Genomic DNA, 12500 nt, shown 5'->3' on the forward strand with positions numbered 1-12500 from the left:
CATCAGGACATCTCTAAACACAGTTTATATCAAGATAACATCAGGACATCTCTAAACACAGTTTATATCAAGAGAACATCAGGACATCTCTAAACACAGTTTATATCAAGATAACATCAGGACATCTCTAAACACAGTTTATATCAAGAGAACATCAGGACATCTCTAAACACAGTTTATATCAAGATAACATCAGGACATCTCTAAACACAGTTTATATCAAGAGAACATCAGGCTACAACAGGACATCTCTAAACATAGGTTGGAAAAGGAACATAGATTGGAGGAGTAAAGTTTGTCCAACAGTCTAATGTTTCTAATTGATGATGTCATTAAGGGCTAATGTCATTCCTGGAACTGTAACATCCCAGAATAGAACATTGAGAATATATTCTGGGATAGAACACTAGGAATATATTCTGGGATAGAACACAGAATATATTCTGGGATAGAACACTGAGAGAATATATTCTGGGATAGAACACTGAGAATATATTCTGGGATAGAACACTGAGAATATATTCTGGGATAGAACACTGAGAGAATATATTCTGGGATAGAACACTGAATATATTCTGGGATAGAACACTGTGAGAATATATTCTGGGATAGAACACTGAGAATATATTCTGGGATAGAACACTGAGAATATATTCTGGGACAGAACACTGAGAATATATTCTGGGATAGAACACTGAGAATATATTCTGGGATAGAACACAGAATATATTCTGGGATAGAACACAGAATATATTCTGGGATAGAACACTGAGAATATATTCTGGGACAGAACACTGAGAATCTATTCTGGGATAGAACACTGTGAGAATATATTCTGGGATAGAACACTGAGAATATATTCTGGGATAGAACACTGAGAATATATTCTGGGATAGAACACTGAGAATATATTCTGGGATAGAACACTGTGAGAATATATTCTGGGATAGTACACTGTGAATATATTCTGGGATAGAACACTGAGAATCTATTCTGGGATAGAACACTGAGAACATATTCTGGGATAGAACACTGTGAGAATCTATTCTGGGATAGAACACTGAGAATATATTCTGGGATAGAACACTGAGAATATATTCTGGGATAGAACACTGAGAATATATTCTGGGACAGAACACTGAGAATATATTCTGGGATAGAACACTGAGAATCTATTCTGGGATAGAACACTGAGAGTCTATTCTGGGATAGAACACTGAGAATATATTATGGGATAGAACACTGAGAATATATTCTGGGATAGAACACTGAGAATATATTCTGGGATAGAACACTGAGAATATATTCTAGGATAGAACACTGAGAATATATTCTGGGATAGAACACTGTGAGAATATATTCTAGGATAGAACACTGAGAATATATTCTGGGATAGAACACTGAGAATATATTCTGGGATAGAACACTGAGAATCTATTCTGGGATAGAACACTGAGAATATATTCTGGGATAGAACACTGAGAATATATTCTGGGATAGAACACTGAGAATCTATTCTGGGATAGAACACTGAGAATATATTCTGGGATAGAACACTGAGAATATATTCTGGGATAGAACACTGTGAGAATATATTCTAGGATAGAACACTGAGAATATATTCTGGGATAGAACACTGTGAGAATATATTCTAGGATAGAACACTGAGAATCTATTCTGGGATAGAACACTGAGAATATATTCTGGGATAGAACACTGAGAATATATTCTGGGATAGAACACTGGGAATCTATTCTGGGATACATTGTAAATGCTGACTCCACAAAGTAAAGGTTTAAAGCAGGATGCATCATCTACTCCAGGTTGTAAAGACTTCCTAAATTATCCATTTTTTTTGTTAATGTAACTCTTGACCTGAAGCGTCTGCAAAAAAAAATTGCTCCCCCGGCCCATTAGCAGAGAAGGGACTCCTGTATTAAGGCCAACACTTGCATCATTTATTGATTAAAAAAACCCACTGTCAGCCAGTCAGAGTCTGTTCACCTTGAGGGAAACTGACAGGTCAGATAAGAACACAGGACAGTGGATTGTGGTCAGAGGAGGCTGCTGAGGGGAGGACGACACATAATAATGGCTGGAAAGAAGCGAATGGAATGGAACCCATGTATCTGATACCATTCCACTGATTCAGCTCCAGACATTACCAAGAGCCCGCCCTCCCCAATTAACGTCCCACCAACCTCCTGTAAATTGTGGCCTCATTTACAGGCTACCCTGAAAGGACATTGCCATGGAGACGCAGGGCGGGAGAAATGTAACCTTCTATCCAACCTCCAGCCAATGTGTCACTATCATCTGATAGATAATGTTCCCATGTTGTTACCCATCCCCCTGATGTATGACCTGATGGACTGTCTGTGGGCTCCTATGTTTCCAACAGTAATAGAAGATGTAGGAGACGTCCCAAAATGGCACCCTGTTCCCTACATAGTGCTTTACTTTCCACCAGAGCTCTACCCTATATTGGGAATAGGGTGTCATTTGGGATGCAGTTTTAAAATTCAAAATGCTTCTTGCTAAATTCTTGCTCCAAACCTGAAGCCAAACAGCTGGGACATTTTGTCATTCAGCACTGGCTCGCTAAGTCAATCAGAGATCTGAACTCCAGCCCATTATCTGATCTGTGTTCACGTCAGCAAGTCTCAGTGGGGGGAAAACCTATAAACCATTAGAAATTGTGAGATTTTAATTGAACATTTCATATCCCTCCCTGATTGCAAGGACTTGGGCATGGACATCTGTTGGGAAGGGAGATCATATAGCGCCCACCGCAAGATACAAACACCAGCTTCAACAAGCAAAGGAATCAAACAAAATGGCTATTATACTGCAAATGAGGGTCAGACACACAGAACTAGAGTCACACACACACACACACACACACACACACACACACACACAAAGGGTAGAAATTCAGTCTTACCAGCTGCAGCCAGGCGTTGGTCATCAGAACCTGGTTCTTCTCATCCTGGAGAAGAAAAGAAGGGGAAAAAGAAAAAGGAAATGTCTTCAGAGCAGAGGAGAGGTGTTTAGAATATCTCTGTTAGATTATCTCTGATAGAATATCTCTGTTAGAATATCTCTGATAGAATATCTCCGATAGAATATCTCTGATATAATATCTCTGATATGATATCTCTGTTAGAATAAGACTCCACTCTGGGTGAAGAGCAGAGGTGTTTCAATACATCTCTGTTAGAATAACAGTATAGAATAATAATATAGACTGTAGAGTTCTGGAGACTACTGTATCTAATACAGACTGTAGAGACTACTGTATCTAATACAGACTGTAGAGTTCTGGAGCCTACTGTATCTAATACAGACTGTAGAGTTCTGGAGACTACCATATCTAATACAGACTGTAGAGACTACTGTATCTAAAACAGACTGTAGAGTTCTGGAGACTACTGTAGCTAATACAGCCTGTAGTGTTCTGGAGACTACTGTATCTAATACAGACTGTAGAGTTCTGGAGATTACCATATCTAATACAGACTGTAGAGACTACTGTATCTAATACAGACTGTAGAGTTCTGGAGACTACCGTATCTAATACATACTGTAGAGTTCTGGAGACTACCGTATCTAATACAGACTGTAGAGTTCTGGAGACTACTGTATCTAATACAGACTGTAGAGTTCTGGAGCCTACTGTATCTAATACAGACTGTAGAGTTCTGGAGACTACCATATCTTATACATACTGTAGAGACTACTGTATCTAATACAGACTGTAGAGTTCTGCAGGCTACTGTATCTAATACAGACTGTAGTGTTCTGGAGACTACTGTATCTAATACAGACTGTAGGGTTCTGGAGACTACTGTATCTAATACAGCCTGTAGAGTTCTGGAGACTACTGTATCTAATACAGACTGTAGAGTTCTGGAGACTACTGTATCTAATACAGCCTGTAGAGTTCTGGAGACTACTGTATCTAATACAGACTGTAGAGACTACTGTATCTAATACAGACTGTAGAGTTCTGGAGACTACTGTATCTAATACAGACTGTAGAGTCTACTGTATCTAATACAGACTGTAGAGTTCTGGAGACTACTGTATCTAATACAGACTGTAGAGACTACCATATCTAATACAGACTGTAGAGTTCGGGAGACTACTGTATCTAATACAGACTGTAGAGTTCTGGAGACTACCGTATCTAATACAGACTGTAGAGACTACTGTATCTAATACAGACTGTAGAGTTCTGGAGACTACTGTATCTAATATAGACTGTAGAGTTCTGGAGACTACTGTATCTAATACAGACTGTAGAGACTACTGTATCTAATACAGACTGTAGAGTTCTGGAGACTACTGTATCTAATACAGACTGTAGAGACTACTGTATCTAATATAGACTGTAGAGACTACTGTATCTAATACAGACTGTAGAGACTACTGTATCTAATATAGACTGTAGAGACTACTGTATCTAATACAGACTGTAGAGTTCTGGAGACTACTGTATCTAATATAGACTGTAGAGTTCTGGAGACTACTGTATATAATACAGACTGTAGAGACTACTGTATCTAATACAGACTGTAGAGTTCTGGAGACTACTGTATCTAATACAGACTGTAGAGACTACTGTATCTAATACAGACTGTAGAGTTCTGGAGACTACTGTATCTAATACAGACTGTAGAGACTACTGTATCTAATATAGACTGTAGAGACTACTGTATCTAATACAGACTGTAGAGTTCTGGAGACTACTATATCTAATACAGACTGTAGAGACTACTGTATCTAATATAGACTGTAGAGACTACTGTATCTAATACAGACTGTAGAGACTACTGTATCTAATATAGACTGTAGAGACTACTGTATATAATACAGACTGTAGAGACTACTGTATCTAATACAGACTGTAGAGTTCTGGAGACTACTGTATCTAATACAGACTGTAGAGTTCTGGAGACTACTGTATCTAATACAGCCTGTAGAGTTCTGGAGACTACTGTATATAATACAGACTGTAGAGTTCTGGAGACTACCATATCTTATACAGACTGTAGAGACTACTGTATCTAATACAGACTGTAGAGTTCTGGAGACTACTGTATCTAATACAGACTGTATAGTTCTGGAGACTACTGTATCTAATACAGACTGTAGAGTTCTGGAGACTACTGTATCTAATACATACTGTAGAGTTCTGGAGACTACTGTATCTAATACAGACTGTAGAGTTCTGGAGACTACTGTATCTAATACAGACTGTAGAGACTACTGTATCTAATACAGACTGTAGAGTTCTGGAGACTACCGTATCTAATACAGACTGTAGAGACTACTGTATCTAATACAGACTGTAGAGTTCTGGAGACTACTGTATCTAATACAGACTGTAGAGTTCTGGAGACTACTGTATCTAATACAGACTGTAGAGTTCTGGAGACTACTGTATCTAATACAGACTGTAGAGACTACTGTATCTAATACAGACTGTAGAGTTCTGGAGACTACCGTATCTAATACAGACTGTAGAGACTACTCTATCTAATACAGACTGTATAGTTCTGGAGACTACTGTATCTAATACAGACTGTAGAGTTTTGGAGACTACTGTATCTAATACAGACGGTGGAGTTCTGGAGACTACTGTATCTAATACAGACTGTAGAGACTACTGTATCTAATACCGACTGTAGAGACTACTGTATCTAATACAGACTGTAGAGACTACCGTATCTAATACAGACTGTAGAGACTACTGTATCTAATACAGACTGTAGAGACTACTGTATCTAATACAGACTGTAGAGTTTTGGAGACTACTGTATCTAATACAGACGGTGGAGTTCTGGAGACTACCGTATCTAATACAGACTGTAGAGACTACTGTATCTAATACAGACTGTAGAGTTTTGGAGACTACTGTATCTAATACAGACGGTGGAGTTCTGGAGACTACTGTATCTAATACAGCCTGTAGAGTTCTAGAGACTACTGTATCTAATACAGACTGTAGAGTTCTGGAGACTACTGTATCTAATACAGACTGTAGAGTTTTGGAGACTACTGTATCTAATACAGACTGTAGAGTTCTGGAGACTACTGTATCTAATACAGACTGTAGAGACTACTGTATCTAATACAGACTGTAGAGTTCTGGAGACTACTGTATCTAATACAGACTGTAGAGTTCTAGAGACTACTGTATCTAATACAGACTGTAGAGTTCTGGAGACTACTGTATCTAATACAGACTGTAGAGTTTTGGAGACTACTGTATCTAATACAGACTGTAGAGTTCTGGAGACTACTGTATCTAATACAGACTGTAGAGTTCTGGAGACTACTGTATCTAATACAGACTGTAGAGTTCTGGAGACTACTGTATCTAATACAGACTGTAGAGTTTTGGAGACTACTGTATCTAATACAGACTGTAGAGTTCTGGAGACTACTGTATCTAATACAGACTGTAGAGACTACTGTATCTAATACAGACTGTAGAGTTCTGGAGACTACTGTATCTAATACAGACTGTAGAGTTCTGGAGACTACTGTATCTAATACAGACTGTAGAGTTTTGGAGACTACTGTATCTAATACAGACTGTAGAGTTTTGGAGACTACTGTATCTAATACAGACTGTAGAGTTCTGGAGACTACTGTATCTAATACAGACTGTAGAGACTACTGTATCTAATACAGACTGTAGAGTTCTGGAGACTACTGTATCTAATACAGACTGTAGAGTTCTGGAGACTACTGTATCTAATACAGACTGTAGAGTTCTGGAGACTACTGTATCTAATACAGACTGTAGAGTTCTGGAGACTACTGTATCTAATACAGACTGCAGAGTTCTGGAGACTACTGTATCTAATACAGACTGTAGAGTTCTGGAGACTACTGTATCTAATACAGACTGCAGAGTTCTAGAGACTACTGTATCTAATACAGACTGTAGAGTTCTGGAGACTACTGTATCTAATACAGACTGTAGAGTTCTGGAGACTACTGTATCTAATACAGACTGTAGAGTTTTGGAGACTACTGTATCTAATACAGACTGTAGAGTTTTGGCTACTACTGTATCTAATACAGACGGTGGAGTTCTGGAGACTACTGTATCTAATACAGACGGTGGAGTTCTGGCTGTGGCTCGTATAAATTCATCCCTAAACTAACGGATGACTAAACTAAAGAAAACTAAACCGCTGAGGGGGATGTTGGCTCTGGTGTGAGTATCAAAACGCTTGCAGTTAAAATGTGTTTTCAGATGGAAGGCGGCCATCTTGGCAGGGCACCGTTGTAACATTTGGTCTGTGTTTGTTCCGGAACGGCTTCCAGGAACGATGAAGGAGGGAGGAGGAGGAGGAGGAGGGAGGAGAAGAAGAGAGGGGACAGCGAAGGAAGGACATTGAAGTTGGATAAGACGAAAGAGAGAGGACAGCTGATCCCCTGTTCTACAGGATGACCACAAACCAAACATCAGCCAGAGGAGAAAAGTTTGGTTGTTCTCTTTGGTCTTGAGGGTGAATCTCAGCATTAGTGGGCTGAGAGGGTAGTATTTAAAACAGTGCTACACGGTACATCAAGCTAATACAGGGTAGTATTTAAAACAGTGCTACACGGTACATCAAGCTAATACAGGGTAGTATTTAAAACAGTGCTACACGGTACATCAAGCTAATACAGGGTAGTATTTAAAACAGTGCTACACGGTACATCAAGCTAACACAGGGTAGTATTTAAAACAGTGCTACACGGTACATCAAGCTAATACAGGGTAGTATTTAAAACAGTGCTACACGGTACATCAAGCTAATACAGGGTAGTATTTAAAACAGTGCTACACGGTACATCAAGCTAATACAGGGTAACATGATCTAACTTGGCACAGGTGGGCGTCACCAAATGACAGTAAAACATTACCATGAAAACCGAGTGAAGACGCGAACAAACATTCCAGCACGTTGTAGAAAAAAAAAACTTTATATTTGTATAAGCATTCCATGTTTATTTATTTACAGCCTCCTGAATGATACACATCAGTAGTGAGAATGTCTCGGAGCTACTGAACTGTCTAACAAGTTGTTTTGGACGTGGTAGAGGAGGGAGACAGTTAAAACTCTTTCCCTTCAGCTAAGGATAAAGTATATCAGTGGATATGAATCTGTCTTAATGACAGATAGTGGTGCCTGTTAATGGCAATGCTACGCTAAAGACAAGGAGCTCATTCGTAAGCAGAGCACACACACTAATTACACACTGCATGTAAATATCTAGGAGGAATGTTAATGACAGAACTCTGCCAGCGGTGGTCATCCCACCTCTATATCTCTTAATGAGAGAGACCTTCAGAGATACACTAGATATGCAATCTAAAGCTATAGATGCTCATCGTAGTCAGTGTCTAGTGATACTGGCAAAACACCTAACTTCCACTCACTTAGACTCCCCTGGACATGAACGTAAGACTAAGAGAAGTTAGGATTCACCCCGCTGTGTCACAAAGCAGGAAGTCATCTGAAACCCTGTCTGTCTGTGTCACAAAGCAGGAAGTCATCTGAAACCCTGTCTGTGTCACAAAGCAGGCTGTCATCTGAAACCCTGTCTGTGTCACAAAGCAGGAAGTCATCTGAAACCCTGTCTGTGTCACAAAGCAGGCTGTCATCTGAAACCCCGCTGTGTCACAAAGCAGGCTGTCATCTGAAACCCTGTCTGTGTCACAAAGCAGGCTGTCATCTGAAACCCTGTCTGTGTCACAAAGCAGGAAGTCATCTGAAACCCTGTCTGTGTCACAAAGCAGGCTGTCATCTGAAACCCTGTCTGTGTCACAAAGCAGGAAGTCATCTGAAACCCTGTCTGTGTCACAAAGCAGGAAGTCATCTGAAACCCTGTCTGTGTCACAAAGCAGGCTGTCATCTGAAACCCTGTCTGTGTCACAAAGCAGGCTGTCATCTGAAACCCTGTCTGTGTCACAAAGCAGGCTGTCATCTGAAACCCTGTCTGTGTCACAAAGCAGGAAGTCATCTGAAACCCTGTCTGTGTCACAAAGCAGGCTGTCATCTGAAACCCCGCTGTGTCACAAAGCAGGCTGTCATCTGAAACCCTGTCTGTGTCACAAAGCAGGCTGTCATCTGAAACCCTGTCTGTGTCACAAAGCAGGAAGTCATCTGAAACCCTGTCTGTGTCACAAAGCAGGCTGTCATCTGAAACCCTGTCTGTGTCACAAAGCAGGAAGTCATCTGAAACCCTGTCTGTGTCACAAAGCAGGAAGTCATCTGAAACCCTGTCTGTGTCACAAAGCAGGCTGTCATCTGAAACCCTGTCTGTGTCACAAAGCAGGCTGTCATCTGAAACCCTGTCTGTGTCACAAAGCAGGAAGTCATCTGAAACCCTGTCTGTGTCACAAAGCAGGCTGTCATCTGAAACCCTGTCTGTGTCACAAAGCAGGCTGTCATCTGAAACCCTGTCTGTGTCACAAAGCAGACTGTCATCTAAAACCCTGTCTGTGTCACAAAGCAGGAAGTCATCTGAAACCCTGTCTGTGTCACAAAGCAGGCTGTCATCTGAAACCCTGTCTGTGTCACAAAGCAGGCTGTCATCTGAAACCCTGTCTGTGTCACAAAGCAGGCTGTCATCTGAAACCCTGTCTGTGTCACAAAGCAGACTGTCATCTGAAACCCTGTCTGTGTCACAAAGCAGGCTGTCATCTGAAACCCTGTCTGTGTCACAAAGCAGGCTGTCATCTGAAACCCTGTCTGTGTCACAAAGCAGACTGTCATCTAAAACCCTGTCTGTGTCACAAAGCAGGCTGTCATCTGAAACCCTGTCTGTGTCACAAAGCAGGCTGTCATCTGAAACCCTGTCTGTGTCACAAAGCAGGCTGTCATCTGAAACCCTGTCTGTGTCACAAAGCAGGCTGTCATCTGAAACCCTGTCTGTGTCACAAAGCAGACTGTCATCTGAAACCCTGTCTGTCTGTGTCACAAAGCAGGAAGTCATCTGAAACCCTGTCTGTGTCACAAAGCAGGAAGTCATCTGAAACCCTGTCTGTGTCACAAAGCAGGCTGTCATCTGAAACCCTGTCTGTGTCACAAAGCAGACTGTCATCTGAAACCCTGTCTGTCTGTGTCACAAAGCAGGCTGTCATCTGAAACCCTGTCTGTGACGAAGAGTCTCTGAGATGCAGGTCTACAGTACTAACAGTAGAGTGAAGCTAGCAGGGTGTTCCTGACATGACCGTCCACAGTCCCCCCCTCCCCCAGGCGATATCTCCCCCGCTCTCTGAGATGCAGGTCTACAGTACTAACAGTAGAGTGAAGCTAGCAGGGTGTTCCTGACATGACAGTCCACAGTCCCCCCCTCCTCCAGGCGATATCTCAGCTTTATGTCCTGTTCTCTCCTCTCCTCTTCTGTCCTGTCCAGACTCTAGTGTGATTTCATCTCCCGCTCCTGTCTCAATCTTCACTCTCTCTATCTTACTCATCTCTCCTCTCTATATCTCTCTCCTCATCTCTCCTCTCCCCCAGCTGTGCAGCAGCGTACCATGTAAGTCCATTCTCAACAACCAGGCTCGTAAACACAAAGTCCTTTCTCTGCCGTCTGCTACAACAGTTATCTTGGTTTTATTATTAATGTATTTCCCCCTTACGTTACACCCCACCGCTTTGTTTTGGTTGAATAGAAACCCAATGGGATCGCTCTAACCTCCCCATCAGAGGGCTCTGATTGGATCAGGGTAGTGATTGACAGCACATACTATCCAATTAACGAGTGTAGGAAATGAAAACGACGACTTGATGAAAATACTACAACTGAATACCTCACAAATAGCATATTTAATCTGGGAAACTCCGGGAACTGCACCTCCCATTACCTCAGATGGGAATACCAGGGAAGATATATGACTCTATATCCTGCCTGTGGTTTATTGAATAATACACAGACAATGACAATGGAAGCTGCAAAAAATGCAATCTATCCTTGTCACCTCAACAGCATGCTGAAAACACACCGATTTAATGCTTTACAAAATGGCACCCTATTCCCTATATAGTGCACTACTTTGGACCAGGGCCCATAGGGCTCTTTCGGGAATAGGGTGCCAATTAGAACACAGGATCAGGCTGTAATACCTCACATACAGCGAATGTCATCAGGGAAACCCAGGATCAGCAGTCCCATCCCTGTTGGGAATCCCTACAGCTTCCTGTTCTGATGTGGTATGTATTAAAGAACATCATGGACAACAACAAGACCAGAACTCTCCCTCTAGGACATCCAATCACATGACTAAAAGAACAATGGACATCCAATCACATGACTAAAAGAACAATGGACATCCAATCACATGACTAAAAGAATAGACATCCAATCACATGACTAAAAGAACAATAGACATCCAATCACATGACTAAAAGAACAATAGACATCCAATCACATGACTAAAAGAACAATGGACATCCAATCACATGACTAAAAGAACAATAGACATCCAATCACATGACTAAAAGAACAATAGACATCCAATCACATGACTAAAAGAACAATAGACATCCAATCACATGACTAAAAGAACAATAGACATCCAATCACATGACTAAAAGAACAATAGACATCCAATCACATGACTAAAAGAACAATAGACATCCAATCACATGACTAAAAGAACAATAGACATCCAATCACATGACTAAAAGAACAATAGACATCCAATCACATGACTAAAAGAACAATGGACATCCAATCACATGACTAAAAGAACAATAGACATCCAATCACATGACTAAAAGAACAATAGACATCCAATCACATGACTAAAAGAACAATGGACATCCAATCACATGACTAAAAGAACAAGCCTTGATTCTAAATAGCTCTTCCTCCTTTTATCCCTCTGTCTCTCTGTCCTCCCTCTGTCTTCCTAAATGAACAGATTGGTCTTAAGGACTGTTTTATCCCTTTGTCTCTCTGTCCTCCCTCTGTCTCTCTGTTCTCCCTCTGTCTCTCTGTCCTCCCTCTGTCTCTCTGTCCTCCCTCTGTCTCTCTGTCCTCCCTCTGTCTCTCTGTCCTCCCTCTGTCTCCCTAAATGAACAGATTGGTTATAAGGACTGTTTTGTCTCTCTGTCCTCCCTCTCTCTCCTTAAATGAACAGATTGGTCTTAAGGACTGTTTTATCCTTCTGTCTCTCTGTCCTCCCTCTGTCTCTCTGTCCTCCCTCTGTCTCTCTGTCCTCCCTCTGTCTCTCTGTCCTCCCTCTGTCTCCCTAAATGAACAGATTGGTCTTAAGGACTGTTTTGTCTCTCTGTCCTCCCTCTGTCTCCCTAAATGAACAGATTGGTTATAAGGACTGTTTTATCCCTCTGTCCTCCCTCTGTCTCCTTAAATGAACAGATTGGTCTTAAGGACTGTTTTGTCTCTCTGTCCTCCCTCTCTCTCCTTAAATGAACAGATTGGTCTTAAGGACTGTTTTATCCCTCTGTCTCTCTGTCCTCCCT

At 41.2% G+C, this 12500-nt stretch overlaps 1 protein-coding gene across 1 annotated transcript in view; it reads right to left on the minus strand.

The window, feature by feature from the left end:
- The window catches only part of LOC110497205 (neuronal acetylcholine receptor subunit alpha-7-like), a 79734-nt gene that overhangs the window by 34689 nt on the left and 32545 nt on the right, over positions 1-12500 (minus strand). Inside the window, exon 3 of the mRNA XM_036934010.1 lies at positions 2945-2989. Within this exon, the coding sequence (XP_036789905.1) occupies positions 2945-2989 (45 nt within the window). The remainder of the gene's footprint in view (positions 1-2944; positions 2990-12500) is intronic.

This window comes from Oncorhynchus mykiss, chromosome 10, assembly GCF_013265735.2.
Source record: "Oncorhynchus mykiss isolate Arlee chromosome 10, USDA_OmykA_1.1, whole genome shotgun sequence".
Lineage (NCBI taxonomy): Eukaryota > Metazoa > Chordata > Actinopteri > Salmoniformes > Salmonidae > Oncorhynchus > Oncorhynchus mykiss.